Raw genomic sequence first — 18,712 nt, 5'->3', positions numbered from 1 at the left:
AGTATCCTTTGTGTATTGCCAGTTTCCATGCCTTGTCCAGGTTTTCCAGAGAGCAATGAGGAACGGTTTGCAGGAACGGTGTTTGTGACTGGGTTTCTGCTAGTTATCCCCATTACCTCGGTGAGTTACCTTAGCATAGTGCCTGCAAGAAATTGCTCAGATTAAAACCCAGAGACTGAGGGTAATTCGAATGAAAGCTTTTGTCATGAAACCAGATTAAACGCCATGTGGCACAGATTGCATAGGTTTCAGTGGGGGCTGTTTGTATCCAGGCCAAGGCTTTCCATCTACAAATAGTTATCAGCAGGTGAAGTAAATCAAAACTATAACTCCCAGAATACAATGTTTTTTTTTTATAATGCAACCCAGTGGTTTCGGTGAGGCTGGGGGTGTGTGGATGAAAGCCCTTTTCATTTTTGTACTTTTCCGACCTGCATGATAGGCCTGAAATAGGTCTGCAAAGGAGGCCGTGCGCGTTTGTGCAGAATGGAGCGCTGGCTCTCCCAATGAGCTGCTTCATTTTGTCTATTGCGCTCTACAATGTTCAGTCATGTTTTCTTTACAAACGGGTGTTTTGTCAGTCATGAAAGCAAAGTGCAACAGCGTAAGCATCATTTTAACTCGGGTAGCAATATTATTTTCATGGGTAATCAACCAATTTGTTTTAGTTTTCCCCCTCTAAATTTTTCAGTTCGTCATAAAATTCGAGTGAAAAAGGCGGTCGTTTTCTGAAAATGTTTAGGGAATATTCCAGCTAATTGCATTCTATGATGTTTGCGAGCATGGGAAAATAAGGAAATCGGAATGCTACTTATTGCTTTTTACATGTTCCTGATGTTCACAAACATTACAGGGCCTATGCAGAACCGTCACATTTTTATTTGCATTGTTGTTAACTGGCACATGTATAGCTGATTTTCATTTTTGCTTAGAACTTAAAAACAGCTGGGAAAAAAGACACAAATTCAAGGAAAGACACAAAATCGAGCCAAACACGAGGCGCCTGCCAAATGGGGGTCTTCTGTTTCATAGTTCATCATGGCAAAAGTTAAATTTTGGAATTTCCATGGTAAATCAAAACACACGGATGGTGACATCCCCTTAAAACTATCTCGCTTTGAGCAATCTGCACCACTTCGTTACTATGAAGTCTGAAACTTTGCATGGTGTTTTGCCAAACTTTGGCGCAAATTGGTCTGAGGGAGAATACTCACTAACAATTCAACCATGGGGTTCCCCTCCACTGTTGACTCAAGCTTCATTATAGAAGTCTTAATTCATATTTTTGTAACAACATTTGAGCATATTATTTGGTAGGATGGCTTTTGTCTGTGAAACAGCTTAAATATAGGAACAGTAGTGCTGTATCAGAAAATATATGGAGAGAAATAGAAAGACGTGTGCTTTGCAGTCGTTAGTTCTTTAAACGCTGACTTAAATACAGTTTTAAAAGACTTCTAAAAGTGGGACTCGGTAAGTCAATAATGTGTGTGCATCATATTGTTTCATAATTTATCTTTCAAAATGGCCTAGTGTGAAATAGGATTGTTTGTTTTGCAGGTGGTGTTATGTTTTTCCCCAGTAGGATTCACCCTCAGGGCAAGAGCAAGAAAGTTCCCTGCTCTCGTGAACTGCACAGCTATAGACTGGTTTCATGCCTGGCCACAAGTCGCTTTGCAATCCGTCAGTAGCAGTTTTATTGAGAAGATGGATGGACTTGATGTAAGTTGGTAGAGCTGTTTCCTTTTTATGTTTTTTGCGTGTTTCTATTTGTTAGCTTATCCAATATGACTTAATATAGTAAAGGAGTGCAATAATGAAAATTCATTTTGAAACTATGGCAATGCAATATGTACTGGACAATCAGCCAATGTTTTACATGGAATTTCTAGTTTGGGAAAGAAGGCATTTTCAAATCGGAAATAAGCAGTCCTACACAAATCAAAACAGCTATTTAACTAGGATAATTTAATTCTGTTTGTAAATTCAATCTGGCTATGCTGCAGAATAAACAATAACTAAACATTTTGAACCAATACAGAAAGAAATATCCACAATGATTATACTTATAATATTGACAATTGGACTGTGCATGTGAGTGAAATTAGCTAATTCTCTAGAGAATATTTTTTCTTTAAATTCAAAATATTAATCCTATCCCCATAAAAGATCATCATAAAGATGGTAGGTGTTGCACATTATATTGATAACTTAGCAGCATAGTGTTCAGAATACCTTCACACAGTAGCTTTTGATTTCGGGGCAAAAAGCCATCATATGCTATGCTGTCCAAAATGATTATTCTCTGCCTTTGTAGATTTATAACATATGCCGCCAGTGAATAGCCCCCCTAAAGCCATCTTGACTGTAAAGTGCTGTAGCTGCCCTATGCAAAAAAACGATATTTTAAAATAAAATCATAGCCCTTCTATCTCCTCTATGGGACAGGCTTCTGGAATATTTCAAATACTGAATGTAATGGCTATTACAAATCCAATTCAGTGGTGAGGTCAGATGTTTATTAAATATTCAGGAAAAGTGACTTAAAAAAGTATACTTTACCTGCATGAGTCTTCAATAGGTTAATTAGCATTAGTCTGCTAACAGATGACCTTTTCATTGCTTCCCCTTAATAACGTGTGAAAGATAGGAACAATAGCTTAGTTCATCTCACAGAAAGACCTAGGTTTTAGATATGTGACAGACACCACCATAAAAAAGATAGCTGTGGAGTGTCCCAGAACTTCTTTAACATGAAAGGAACCAAGGTGAGGCCTCCCCATTTATAGTTAAGTGTAAAAGGAGACCCAGGGAAGTTAAGGCTGTAGTTCATAGGCGCTCTGTATCCAGTTTATCACCAGCCGAGTGTGGAGGGATCTGGTTCTAGAACCAGATTGGTGTTGCTGAGGAAGAGTGGGCTGTTCATTTCTCATATCATACTCCGGGCTGGCACAAAAGCTCCCTTCAGTGCCATGTTGGATTTGCCTTAAAATAGTGCACTATGGGATAGATTACAGTAAGGTCATTTGGATGTGCTGCAAATGTGGGAAGGCTTGCCCCTAGGATTTTTTTTCTCTCTGGTTAGGGAGTGGCTAAGTGTCATCTCACCGAGTGGATAGTAAAACCTCCAAATCTGGCACCTTGCCAATAGCTCATCAGACCACCTTTTGGACCTGCAACAGAACAATAGAGGACTGGACCTGTGTGGAGCCCTGAAGGGCTAGATCTTCTCCCACTTGTGCCCAGAACTAAGACATGGACTCCAAGGACTAGTTGGCTGACCTCCCATGTGGCTACAGCAATACATGAAGCTGCAAGTGCCTTTTTCCTGAAGTGCCCAGGTGACCTGTAGTGACTGGAACTGGACTGGACACTGCTGATGGCCTCTGCAGGAGTGAGTCCTGGCCACTAAGGGCCTAATTATGAGTCTGTTGATCTGAAGACTGCTAGATTTGAGGGGGCAGCGGTCCAGCCACCGCCGCACCGGCGGTCTGACCGCCCAATTACAACTTTGGCAGTCGGCCCGCTATTGCACCACAGCAACCGAAATGGACCCGCTGTTTCCCCGGTAGTGGCGCAGCAGTCAGGGGCTCAGCACCTGTCTGCACCGCCATGCATATTACGAGTTTCAGGACGGCCAGCGGTGTCAGGGAGGTCTTTACTCTATGAAAAGGCTGGCAGGCCTGAAACAACGGGAGCCCTGTTGCCCATGTGGAAGCATGCAGGCAGACACAACATGTGCCCCCCTGTGTGATTACACCCCAGTTTCTGCACAGCATGGACTTTACAGTCCATGCAACGCAGGAACTGCTTTTGCCATTCCCATTGTGGTGCCCATTTTCAGAGGCACCGCCATGGGACCACCAAAAAAACCCTGCCAGACACAAGTAAACTTGGAATCAGGTGGATGATGCTCACACAGGTTTATCGGTGTGGGAGTGGGCCGCCAGCATGGCGGTCCACTCCCACTCCACCACACTCGTAATCAGGCGCTAAGTGCTGTCTCTGACGTCTCAGGAGTCTTGAAAGTGGCCAAGGGGAGCTTCTCCAGAAACTCTGAAAACTTTGGACTTTGAAGAAAAGTTTTAGACTTCCAAGATTTCTGGAGCATCATTGCATCCTCATAGTAAAGGTGTCCATTTTCGAAGCGAGGTCGTCGGATACGGTTTCAGTCTTGACACGTAGGAGGATTTTGAGCTCCATAAAGGAGACTAGATCCGAAGGTAGAAATCTTGACTGGGCAAAGGCGCATCTAGTATTCCATGAAAAAGGACTACTGATTGGTGCTTTCCCTTTTCTGGCTCTTTTTGCCTTACATCTTAAAAAATACCTATCTCTGGTTCCTTACCATGGATTTTTGTTATTTTTGTTTCATTTCACTCCTAAAAGATTCTAAAACTGTTGAGTGTTTTTTATAGTGTTGTGTTTTGACTTTCCATCTGTTTGGTTTTGTTACTGCTTAATACTGTACACATTTTCCTAAATTAATCCTTTGTGCTCTGTGCCATAGCTACGAGGGGTCTGAGCCCTTATTTGAATTATTGAAACTGTGTTTTATCCTGACAAGTTTGCAGACTTATTCCTTGCTGTGGCCTCACAACCACTCCAATTAATAAACATCTGTGACCCATGCAGGTAAGAGTGGTGGGGCCAGCTAGGGGGGATTTCGATGGACGATGACAAGAGAAAATTAATTATTTATTTAATTTTCCAGCATCATCGTCCGTTGAAATCCCTCACCGCTCTTACCTGGACGGGCTGCAGCTGTTATTAACCCACTTTCGTATGCTTTCCAGATCATCTCTGCACATCTATACTACTATTATAAAGAGAGAACACAACCCTTTGATCCAGGTAAACTCGGAAAGTACACCACCAATCAAAACACCCAAGACAACTTCAGGGCAAGCAGAAGGACATAGGCTATTAAAAATAAAAATATACGTTGTTTAAAAAAATTCGAAATAAAAATAAAGTAGTCCCTTGCAAGTAGCGCCGGCCGCGACGTCTGCATGATGACATCATTTGCGTGGCAACACTTCCGGAAATGGCGCAGAAGATCGCGACCTGCTGGGAGGACTGCCGCGGCCCTGCTTGCTGCTGGGCGAAGTGGCTGCCTGTGCGGGCGGGGCGCATGGAGGGTGGCGGCCTGTGCGGATGGGGTGCCAGGAGAGTGGCGGCCTGTGCAGGCGGGGCGCCTCGAGAGTGGCGGCCTGTGCGGGAGTGGCGACCTGTGCGGGTGGGGCGCATGGAGTGGGACCGGCGGCTGAGGTAAGGATCAGGCGGGAGGGGGGGCCGGGACGGGAGGGGGCCGGGACAGGCCGGGCCGGGGTGGGAGGGGACCGGGGGCAGAAGTGCATGCAAGCCTCAAATGCTGCCCCCAGCCCCTTTCTGCCCCAGGCAACGCTGGGGCGGGCTGCTAGTTTCAATATAAAGCTAATGCAGTAGCAATGTCAGACGTAACCCTACAGTCTTTAGGCCATTGTTAGTTCAAGGAAGTTCTAAATCCCTTGAAGGCTGGGATTAAAGATGGCATATGAATGGAATCCTTCCTTGTGAGCCTTGTCAATAGCCAGAATAGACTAACAGATGGAGATAGTGCTAGTGTTTTGATATTGTTGGACATGTCATGAGCAAATGAGACTCAAAGATTCTATGATGGATTGTATTTATTTATTTATTTTAGGAATTTGTAGAGCGCGGCTGTCACCATTGCAGGCATCCTGGCGCTGATAAGATCAGAGGAGACGGAAGTGAACATGGGGAGTGTGAGCTTTCAGGTGGTTAACAGGGAAATAACCAGGTTTTAATCCTTTTTCTAAACGGGAGGAGTTCAGTGAGGTGCCTAATCTCGACAGGGAGAGTATTCCATAGTTTGGTAGCTGCCACCTCAAAGGATCTGCCTCCGGCTCTGACTTTCCTGAATCTGGGTACAACTACCAGCTTGGCCTCAGAGGATCGAAGCTGTCTGGTTGGAGTGTACCAGGCGAATTTCGATTGTAAAGGAGCTGGGCCAGTTCCGTGGAGAGCCCTAAAGACTATGCAGAGGGCCTTAAATATTATCCTCTGTCTTACCGGCAGACAGTGCAGTTTTCCCAGAGCGGACCGTCCGTGAGCTCTTCTCGGAAGCCCCAAAGCCAACTTAGCAGCTGCTAATTGGACCCTCTGGAGCCTGTCCAACAGGAACTAAGGGGACCCAAGCAGGAGGGCATTACAATAGTCCAGCCTGCTGAAAATGGTACATCTTACCACTCCAAGCAAATAAATCATATCTTGAGAAAAAACTGGAAAATCCTACAATTAGACCCAATCATAGGCCAAAAAATGGGCAAACACCCTGTAATAACATACAGAAGGGCCAGAAACTTGCAGGACCAACTGGTTCACAGTCACTTTCAAAAGACTGCAAAAAAGAAACAATGGTTACAAATGAAAGGCTTCATAAAATGCTATAACTGCAAAGTGTGCGACATTGCCAAGCCAACAACAGAAATAACTATGCCCAACAAAAAGATCTGGCAAATTAAAGAATGTATAACATGTAACAGCAAATATACCATATACATGATCGAATGCCTGTGCAAATTGAGATATATTGGCAGCACCATTTGCGAGCTAAAAAAGCGCATTTTGGAACATGTACGTGCAACGGTACACAAGGACAGGGGTAATGCCGTTGCCAAACATATGGAAGCCAACCACAGCGGTGACTGGAAACAACTACGCTTCTGGGGTCTGGAAACAATGAGCCTATCAGACAGGGGTGGTCACAATGAAAAACTCTTAAGACGCAAAGAGTCCAGACACATATTGAATTTCAGAACAATGACTCCGTATGGATTAAATCAATTGGAAGAACTGTACATACATCTCTAAGAACTGAAATGACTAATTACTAACACCTGAATTTCCTATATCATCCTGTTTTGACATATTTAAAACTGTTCACCTATTATGTTCATTCCCCTCACTTTTCCTCACTTTTGATAAAACTATGCTCACACACTGTATCATGATCTAAATCAAATAATGAATTGGTATAGTCCTGCCCACTGGAGGGCGGCACTTCATGATAAACGCAAATGATATTTTCGAACCTTAAGGTCTAATCATACTACTGCATAACAACACAAACTGATAATCTAACTGGTTTGTCAGTAAAATGTGAAATGTAATGTTTAAAATTGGTTTTTTGGTTAATGATATGCTAAATTACAGCTCCCAGAATTCCCAACATTACCACAGTGTATCATGTGACTTGTAAAATGTTTCGAACACGCCCATTCAAAGGTGTGACCATCAATATTGGTTTTGGACCTTTAAAAACTGTGAGCTCTTGTGCACAAACTGACCGTGATCAAGACAGCGGACGCTGTCGAAACGCGTTGGTTGTTTTTGCTTTTGATACCCCTTGGATTGATGGAATAAATACAAAGTTTTTTTCACTACAACGAGCTAACGATTCCATTCATTTGTGACTCCATACTTCCCCCGAAGTGGGGAGCCTTGCTGAAATTCACAGCAGTTGGGCTCAACTGCAGGAGTAACGCGGCCAAAAAGAAGCAGCGCCTAACGGGAGCCATACGGTAGATAATATATATATATATATATATATATATATATATATATATATATATATATATATATATATATATATATATATATATATATATATATATATATATATATATCTGCCACTCCACTCCACAAGCAGGATGCAGGCGCTCTCTCCTCTCAAAAAGAAACGTGGAGCACAGACCCAGGTAAGTGTAAAAGTTTGTTGGTTTATTGAGCTGTTACTCAGTCGGCCATTACGCGTTTCGGTACTGACGTACCTTGATCACATATATATATATCTATCAAACAACTCACGCTGTCAACCTCCTTCGTAACAGCAGCCACGGACACAGACAGACTTTTCAGCATTCAAAATTAAATTGCAAAGATTAAGCAATCTGGCAAACCACTCTACGCGTTTTGGGACTTGCTCCCTTGTTCACGAGTGCCAGAGGTTTCGGTCAACACAGAATAAATAAACATGTGACTTCAACATTATAGTGAAAAGTGAAAAAAGACTGCAACGGAGTTAACTCACTCCTGTTTACATTATAGCTACCGTCATTTTTACATTCCCAGTTTCAAAATGAACTTCACAATTTCATGTTACATACAATAAGTACATTTAAGTAATAATAGGCATACATCAAAATTATTGCATGTTTGCCACAATAAAGGAATGGAAGGACTTTAGCGGTGTTAATAAATCGGAGCGCCCTCCTCCTCAGTCACACGCTTGTGAAACTAAAAATAATAATGAGCGGCTCAGTTCAATTAATTCCCTGCCGTGAATGGGCCGTCGTTAACATGCTCATTTTTTGTTTCAATAAAACTTTATCAATCCTAACATGGCAAACTCTTGCTAACGATGACAATGTGCTTCAATAATGTTATAGCCCAAGTGGGCAGTGCTCATAAGGTATAAAGGTATTAAGTCCGAGTGGACTAGGGGGAAAGATACGATCACTCTTCAGCATCTTTTCATTAACATCAGCCAACATCTTTCTCTGTAAAATAAAAATACCAAAAATGTGATTATAAAATTAACCCGAACTCTAGTGACTTTAAAATAAATATATACAACGCTCATTACATAGTTATGCAGAACTATCTCACGAAACAACTCCCATATGGGCTAATTTCTTTGTTATTCAACACTATTTCAGATCACATTGTTACTGGGCATAGAACTGTGAGTAACACTAAAAAACACTGGACTCAGAATAACACTATGTCACAATAACTAGCCTAAATGTAATGAATTCTCCTCATCTATATATATATATATATATATATATATATATATATATATATATATATATATATATATATATATATATATATATATATATATATGTATGTATGTATATATGTATGCATGTATGTATGTATATATATATATATATATATATATATATATATATATATATATATATTATATATATATATATATATTCACTGAAAAAAACCATAGGTTTCACACCAGTTATAGTTAGGAATTAGCATTTAAAAAACCTAGTAAATTCACTGAAAAAACCATAGGTTTCACACCAGTTATAGTTAGCTGGAAATTTTACTGACATAAAAACATTGAAATTCCCACGTTATAGTTAGTTGGACTCACTATAACTTGCGCGTGTAATGCACTGCTGAGGACATCACATATTACATCACTCATGACATGGTCAGTGACATCACTCCTGACATCACTGATGACACCATCCTTGTGACAGAGTGACTGACCTCCTTTCACTGTAAAGTAACCCTTGAAACACATTTTCAAAAATAGATACTAACATTATCAAAAAAGTGGAGATACCTATACCAGTTACAACAACCAATTCAGTAATTCCACCTTTTATATACACATCCACTCATTCACCAACAGTTCTATATAGTCATTCATACATATACTCACTCATCATATGTAGTGAGACACCTATACATCCGTTAACACGCCGACAGTCTTCCAAAAGTTGCTCACACACATACTCACACATGCAAAAAAACTATTGAACATCCATTTTTTTGCATATACAGCTATACACACACTACCACCTTACTTCTAAGGAAACTTACACATACTTACTCTCTTAAACAATCACTTATAGAAATGCATACTTATTTAAACAATAACTTTTTCAATCTCTCACTCTCACATATACTCACTTATATACACCAATACTCACATATACTAGATTAAAACATATGTAGTTACTGATAAAGACAGTAGTGAGACAGTCATTCACTTACTAACACATACATATACACACTCACCCATACAGTCTGGCACATATGCTGTCTTCAAAACACATACAAACAGTGAGTCAGTCATTGATGCATCAGTGTGCTAAGTAACACCCCCACCAAATCATACAGACACTTATACTGATACAAAAAAACATCTAATAACCCATATACACACACATGTAGCTACTCACCAACCCATGCACCCACTTATATACAAAGTGAAACACTGATACAAACATTTAAATATTAAAACAATACTCGCTAATATATGTATTCACTATGATACACTTAATAAGCCAGTTAACCAATCATTTAAAAAAAAATATACATTAAGACACTTATTTAACCATTTATTCTTCCATCGACCTTTACATATACATATATAAAACATATTTATTTTTCGGAAAGACATACATTCACTGGATGGTGTCATCAGTGATGTCATGAGTGATGTCACTGACCATGTCATGAGTGATGTAATATGTGATGTCATCAGCAGTGCATTACACGCCCAAGTTATAGTGAGTCCAACTAACTATAACGTGGGAATTTCAATGGTTTTATGTCAGTAAAATTTCCAGCTAACTATAACTGGTGTGAAACCTATGGTTTTTTCAGTGAATTTCAAAGGTTTTTTAAATGCTAATTCCTAACTATATATAGGGCCTCAAACCAATTTTTTTTTCAGTGAATTTCAAATTTCAAATCTCTATAGGTATGCAATGTAATATTTTGTATAACGAATTTTATAATTATGTAATATATATATATATATTTTTAATTTGTTTGCCCCGGTGCGCTCCCGGGGCGCGTACCGATGCGCTCACCAGTAAGCGCAGTGCTATGGCGCGCCCCGGGGCGCGTACCGGTGAGCGTCCCGTTAGCGCTATTGCCGCGAACGAAAACAACATTGTGACATATCGCGTAGCCGCGTGATGCGTCATATGACGCACAGCGTAAGCGCACCCGGAAGCACGCATGCGCATACGATCGCAAAACGTTCTGACGCGCTTACGCTACGCGACCCAAGGCGCGACCCGGGTCGCGTAGCGTAAGTGCGTCGGGTTAATGTGACCTGAAAATAACACTTTTCATTGGTTCACAACACTTTTGGTATCAAAATGATGAAAGCCCTGCTCATGTGACTTGAAAATAACACTTTTCATTGGTTCAAAACACTTTTGGTTTCCAAATGATGAAAGCCCTGGTCATGTGACTTGAAAATAACACTTCTCATTGGTCCAGAACAGTTTTTTTTTCAAAATGATGAAAGCCCCCTCCTTTTTTCTTTATTTTGACTTTGTCCTTTGACTGAGGAAGACCTGTTTTGAGATCTGTCTCTAATATATTCTACTTAAAAATGGCTACATTAGCAGCAGCAGCTGGAGCATCTGCCCCACCACCACCACCATCAAAAAGACCACCAGAAGATCACATTGGTGGTCAAGAAGAAGAGGAGGAGGAGGAAGAGGAGGAAGGCTCAAGGCAATTCCTGCAAGAAGTTCATCAGCCCTACAAACCAAAAGAGCACTTCGTATGGCAGTTCTACAAAATCCCAAGGGGTTTCAAAAAAGTCAACGCTGCGAAGGTGACTTGTTTGATTTGTGATGCAGAGCTGTCCAGGGGAAACCCTAACAAAAAATATTCCTTCGGGAATCATACCATGATTCGGCACATGATCCGTTGGCACCCAATCAACTATTCTGCTGCAGAGGTAAGGGACCTCTGCAGTAAGCTACCCCCATCATCATCTAGACCCTCAACATCAAAAGAACCAACTCCATCTGGTTCAGAGGCAACAGAGACAATGCCTATCATACAACCCAAATTTAACGATTTTAAAATCATGTGCAAATATTGTGGTAAGTTAATTTGCTATGGTGAGCAAAGTGTTAAACTTATCATCTGTGCTGGGGATACCCATAAGTGCCCGAAAATACCCTAATTTTTTGCAGAATTTGTTTTTGCTCCAGTTGAGCCATTTATAATTCCCTGTTTTTTATTTCTCCCCCAAGAAAATACAAAAAAAATATAAAACTGTTCAGAAAAGCCATAAAAAGTAAAAAAATTCAAATAAACAATAAAAAATATAAAACAACAAAAAGAAAAAAAAACAGTTCTTTTCAGAACTACCTCCCATTTATATAAAATGACTTACATTTGTAAACTCTGCCATTCTCTTTTCTGACCGGTGCGCTCCCCGGTGTGCGTACCGGTGCGCGTACCGGGCGCTTCCCCCGCGCAAATCGAAAAAAAAATATTTTTTTTTTTGCACCGCGGGGCCCTTTTATAGCCCCCACATGAAATCTAGGGGGTCAGGGGGGTCTACTCTGCCCCCTAATGGTGTTTTCCCCCTTTGTTTTGGCCACCCCTTGTGTCTCGATCCTACCGAGACACAAGATGGCGGCCGCTCCGGACCGTTTGGAATGTTTACCGACACCCGAGAGCCAATCAGCTTTCCGTGCGCAAGTCGCGTAGCGCGCAGGTTCGCGCCCCGGTGCGCGTACCGGGGCGCGCTTACAGATATATATATTTTTTTGAACCTAAATTACTCAAAATCCACTGGAGCACATATCTTGAGACATAGCAAAGGCACATCGGGCTACCAGTCCCTACAATTTTGCCAAGTTTGGTGGAAATCTATTCAGCCGTTCGGGCTAAAAGTGAGGTCGACCGCCCTATGGAAATTAACATGGGGAAAACGCGTTTTGGGACCCCCTTTTATCTCGGCCCCCGCTTGACAAATCCCCCCCAAAGTTTCAGGGAGGGACCGGAACTTGAAGAGGCCATTTTGAGGAAATTATCAGGCAGATTCGTAACACGGCACCAAAGTTATTCCAAATAGAATTTTGAGATTTAACATTGAAAAAAGTCCTAACTATAACTACCTACTGGCGACCGCCAGTAGGTTATATATATATATATAATTCATAGAAAAAACCATAGGTTATAGTGGATATATAGTTAGGAATTTGCATTTACAAAACCTTGAAAATTCAATGAAAAAACCATTGGTTTTAGGCCATATATAGTTAGGAATTAGCATTTACAAAACCTTATTTTACTCGCATAAAACCATTGAAATTCCATATATAGTTAGAAGCGCTAACTATATATCGCGCACCCGCAATCCACTGCTGATGATGTCACATATTACATCATTCATGACATGGTCAGTGACATCACTGATGACATCACTGATGACAACATCCAGTGATTGTATGTGTCTGTAAAGTTTAAATATGTTTTACATATTGAAGAATGAGTGGATGTATAAGTGTCTGGATGAAGAATTTAGTAGGTGCATGACTGAGTGTATGAGTGAGTGATTAAATGTGTCTCACTGAGTGCATGGGTTAGTGACTAAACTGTCTTAATTTGTGCATCATTATGTTTGTTGTTGTGTAAGCTGCTGCATGTGTTGATCAGTAGCTATAAGAGTGGCCATATGGGTTATTGATTGGTTGCCCAAGTATTTGAATGGGAGGCTGAGTGTGTGTGTGTGGGTGGCTGGGAGGTGCGTGACTCTGTGCATAGATGTGTAAGCAGTTGATTCACTAGGAGTATGAGTTCAAGAGTGCATGTGGAAACAGCTATATGGGCGGTTGACTGTGCATGGGTCTGTTGGTGAGTGAATGGATTTCTCATTGCTACATGTGCAAGTAAGTACGTATGTAAAACACAATACATGTGAGAGTTGAGATATATAAATAACTGAACATAAGAGCCAGTGAATGTGTGAGTGGCTGTATCGATCACTGTGAGCTTGTATCAGGGATTATATAAGAGAGTAAATATGTGTTATTATATGTTTGAATAAGTAAGATGTGTATAACTGTATAGTTGAGGAAATGGAGGTGTGATTGATTCTTTGCATGACTGACTAGGTGTGTGAGTAACTCCATGGATGAGTGAAAGTCTGTGAGTGTCTGTTTATACTGAGTGTATGTAAGGTTATATTAGAGTCTGAAGAGGTTCATTGTATTATCACATGAGTGATGTGATCAGTGATGACAAATGAGATGTCATCAGTGATGTCATTTGAGTTGTCATCAGTGATGTCATTTGAGATGTCATCAGTGATGTCATTTGAGTTGTCATCAGTGATGTCATCAGTGATGTCATTTGAGATGTCATCAGTGATGTCATCAGTGATGTCACTGACCATGTCATGAATGATGTAATATGTGACATCATCAGCAGTGGATTGCGGGTGCGCGATATATAGTTAGCGCTTCTAACTATATATGGAATTTCAATGGTTTTATGCGAGTAAAATAAGGTTTTGTAAATGCTAATTCCTAACTATATATGGCCTAAAACCAATGGTTTTTTAATTGAATTTTCAAGGTTTTGTAAATGCAAATTCCTAACTATATATCCACTATAACCTATGGTTTTTTCTATGAATTTCATTGGTTTTTTAATAGCAAATATGAAAAGCTTTAAAATGTCAAGTACGTGATAGATAAAAACATTTTCGTATTTATGCACGCTGATGTGCTTTGAACGCTGCACCCCCCCCCTCCCCTCTTTTGTCTTAGTAGTACTCTCTCTTTGCAGATACTGAAGGGTAGTTAACGCAGGCCTTTACCCCCGTTGTAATCCGTCGTGCCTCCTTGTCTCTCCATTTGATTGATTGTTGTCCAAGCATTTACTGTTTTAGAATTGGTTCTCTTTGAATCATTCTCTATTTACAAACAAGCACAAAGTCGCAATACTCTGTTTAGTCTTTGCAGATAGTGAAAAATCGTGTAAAAAAATAAAAGTAATCGAGCAAAATCAGTAGGCCACTAATTGGATCTCTTTTTGACCTCGCTAAAATAGAAATATTAGGAACAACCCTTCATGAGAAATACGAAAATAGTGAGATGAACTGAGCTCCACACCATGAGGGCTGCAAGACAGCTCGGCTCCATCACCCACCCCGCACAAAATAACGACAAACCCTATGCAAATATTAAAAATATAGACAACACACCAGCAAAGAAACAGGGTAAAACATTTTATTAAAAAACTATTTACATAACGTTGGTTTATAAGATGATGTCAGTAGTGGACCGATGTGTGAATAGATCGAAAGCAGCACAAGGCTCCAAGATCCGGATGGCAAGCTCCTGGATGTTGGGTGCCATAGTTTAGAGTTCTGAATTTGAGCCTTTTTCAATGTCTGTGCTTTGTTGAATCAAATTTGCGGCTTGACACAAAGCTAACTCAAGCGTTGCTACTGATGCTATGCAGACCAAAACTGGTTTTCAGTTTGTACATTTTTCTAGATTTTTAATCCAAGTTTGGTTGACTTTGTAGAACGATGGCTTCAAATTTTCAACATACGGTGTGGTGGCGCTGACTGGGAGGGGGCGCTTCGCTCCTGCCCCCTCCCCAAGTAAGATTTTCATACGTGAAAGTACGTTAATGGTTTTGGTCCCTGAGATGCTTCGATGTCACTGCCATTCTCAAATAGCATAAGTTCTGGATGTTGGGTGCCATAGTTAAGAGTTCTGAGCAGCGCTTGTAACACTGTCTGAAGCTTATTTCCACCTACTGCAGCTTCACTATTCTCAAAGTAAGTGAGTGTCGTTTGTGGACCTGACTGCATTAGAAAACAATGTGATATGTTACCTTCCTAAACAGCTTGACGAAGACCCCCGAGGGGCGGTGTGATGGCCATGGACTCGGAGAAGACGCTTGGCTCCGACACCCTCCCCAAGTCTTATAGCACTGGTGTAGCCTGAGATCGCCCCCGACATAGGCGGCCGGCTCCCGGGATCCGGCGGAACTTTTTGCCTTTTGATGACTCTTCAATTCTGAACCTTGTCCCATCCAGCTGAGTTGCGCCCACTCTTGCGGCTACAGCGTCTTGCCCACCATCCAGCTGAATTGCGCCCACTCTTGCGGTGCAGCGATAGGCGACTGCCACAGGACTCTCAAAATGGCGGCCGGCTCTTCGGTTTTGGGCCTGGTCCACTAAAATGGCCCTGGGACACCTTTGAACTCGGACGCTTCCCTGATAGGGCTTGGGTCCCATTCTCGAAAAGCCTCTCCTCAGCCGTGAAGATTCTACAAAAGTCTTGGGGGCCTCCGACTCCCGCAGGCTTCTGGTGGGGAGCGGCTGCCATGATTGCTCGTGGAATGGCCACGACGGAGCTACGAGATGGTAGTGGTCTCATGCTGACGCCAGCTTTAGTCTGAAACATCCAGAAACACTGTAGACTACCAATTCGATCAGTTCCGGTAGCGCCCCAACATGACCCGGAAGAGAAGAACTTGCCCTCCCCTCTTTGACTGATGGTTCTTGTTGCCTGTCCCCTCTGTTGTCATTTAACAGAACTTTTTGGACTGCTGAAAGGAGTTGTGTTCCGAACGCTGGTTGGTGGAGACATTTTGACTATATTCTTGACCTACGTTGTCGCGTAATGCGTTATATGACACGCCGCGTTACCGCACCCGGAAGTGATCCGCGGCGCGGCGCGGCGCGCAGCGCGCAACGTAAGCATAACAGGACATGTGACTTGTTAATAAAACTTTTCATTGGTTCATTTTACTTTTGTTAATTTAATGATGAAAAGCTTGGTCATATGACCTAAAAATTACGCTTTTTATTGTTTTCGAACAATATTTTTTTTTCAAACATATGTTATAATATTCCAGGCTAATGTACTTTCCCGGAAAATTTACAACTGTCTTGTAAGTAAAATATATTCCTTTTTCGAGAAAAAGGGCGTTTCTTCCTTCCATAACGGAGCCGTTGAGTAAAAGAGATTCGGCCTGCTATCTTAGTCGCCGATACGCCTGATTATCAGATTCTTATCGATCACTTTATATTGCAGACATGAAAAACACAACTGCTATTAAGCATTTATCTTTACTGCGTTCCTACATATTATACCTTTTATCCGTCATGTAATTGGATTGCTTTATTTCACTTGCCTTTACTGATTCGAAAACAGTGACTAAAAGTAAAAACTTTACCAATGTAAATACTACTACCGTGTTTTGTTTTAAAAACCTTTATTGCGAAAATGTCAGTATACAAATACGGGCCTATAACCACGTGGGCCGGCCACGGAGCAAACTGAAATCGTATATGATGAGGAGACATTTACACTGTAGAAGAACGTAACGAGCGGGCCATTAGGTTGCAAGAACAAAGGTGTCTAACAGTTGCGGAATCGGTGGACGTACATTTTGTAATTAAAATACGACACAGCCACTTACAATAACATTTTCTAGATATACATTTGCGGGCAAGGAGTTACGAGTCCCATTTATACCGGCGCCATTTTGGGCGAGGCCGGGCAGGTCCAAGATATAGTCAAAATGTCTCCACCAACCATCGGCCAGACCAGAACCCCTTTCGGCCCTTTATGCTACAAGATGGTGTCTTCCATTCAGAAAATATTGTTGGCAGCATTTTGAAAGGAAACAGAAACAGCCGTTCTCCTAGTGAGTTTCACATTGTTACATTTAGGAAGAATGTTGAAGAGTAGTATGTGGAAAATCTGAAGCCATTTTTCTACAAACTCTCAATCAGACTTGGATGGAAAAAAAAAACCTGAAGAATGTACAAACTGAAAACCAATTTTTGTCTGTATAGCATCAACAGTAACGCTTGAGTCAGCTTTGTGTCAAGCCGCCATTTTCATTCAATCAATAGCGTCCCGCTGCACACATTCAGGGACCTGGTCGTGTCTTCAGATGAAACGGATTGTAGGAAAAGAAGCAGAAAGGAAAAGGAAAAAAGTTCCGCCGCACCTCGGGAGCCGGCCGCCTATGTCATGTGCCACCTTTGGCCACACCAGGGCAATAGTGAAGCTGCAGCAGGTGCAAATAAGCTTCAGACAGTCTTACAAGCACTGCTCAGAACTCTCAACTGAGGCACTCAACATCCAGGACTTGCCATTCGGATCTTGGCGCCTTGTGCTGGTTCCGACCTATTCACACATCAGTCCACTACTGACATCACCTCATAAGCCAACGGGGCACCCCACGCCGACTTTCGGCGCAGCATTGTAGGATGGCCACACCAGTGCGGCCACTTGCTGGACACCACCTCGGTGCCATCCGGATCTCGGCGCGTTCGAGTCACTGTGCCGGAAGAGTGACCGGAACTCAGCTGAACACGCCGTCTTTCGGCGCAGCATTGTAGGATGGCCACACCAGTACGGCAATTTGCTGGACACCACCTCGGTGCCATCCGGATCTCGGCGCGTTCGAGTCACTGTACCGCAAGAGTGACCGCAACTCAGCTGGACACGCCATCTTTTGGCGCAGCATTGTAGGATGGCCACACCAGTGCGGCAATTTGCTGGACACCACCTCGGTGCCATCCGGATCTCGGCGCGTTCGAGTCACTGTACCGCAACAGTGACCGCAACTCAGCTGGACACGCCGTCTTTCGGCGCAGCATTGTAGGATGGCCACACCAGTGCGGCAATTTGCTGGACACCACCTCGGTGCCATCCGAATCTCGGCGCGTTCGAGTCACTGTACCGCAACAGTGACCGCAACTCAGCTGGACACGCCGTCTTTCGGCGCAGCATTGTAGGATGGCCACACCAGTGCGGCAATTTGCTGAACACCACCTCGGTGCCATCCGGATCTCAGCGCGTTGTGCTGCCTTCGGCCTATTCGCACATCGGTCCGCTACTGACGCCGCCTCACGTGCCAACGGATTTTCTACGCTTTTTGTAGCCCTATGCCGCATAACAGGTCATGTGACTTGTTTATAAAACTTTTCATTGGTTCATTTTACTTTTGGTTTCCTAAAGATGGAAGGCTTGGTCATATGACCTAAAAATAACACTTTTCATTGGTTTAGAACATTTTTTTTTCCCAAACGATGAAAGCCCCACCTTGTTTCTGGATGTTTCAGACTGAAGCTGGCGTCAGCATGAGAGCACCA

The 18,712-nt window shown here is 42.2% G+C and overlaps 1 protein-coding gene across 1 annotated transcript in view; it reads left to right on the top strand.

Moving 5' to 3' along the window:
• Positions 1-18,712, top strand: part of LOC147731161 (dynein axonemal heavy chain 11-like) — a 1,538,124-nt gene that overhangs the window by 588,482 nt on the left and 930,930 nt on the right. The window contains exon 20 of the mRNA XM_086956147.1: positions 1,561-1,722. Coding sequence (XP_086812273.1) covers positions 1,561-1,722 — 162 coding nt within the window. The remainder of the gene's footprint in view (positions 1-1,560; positions 1,723-18,712) is intronic.

Source organism: Lissotriton vulgaris, chromosome 2_1 (genome assembly GCF_964263255.1).
Source record: "Lissotriton vulgaris chromosome 2_1, aLisVul1.2, whole genome shotgun sequence".
NCBI lineage: Eukaryota > Metazoa > Chordata > Amphibia > Caudata > Salamandridae > Lissotriton > Lissotriton vulgaris.
The sequence above is the reverse complement of the archived record's forward strand: the minus strand, read 5'-3'. Positions and strand labels throughout refer to the sequence as shown.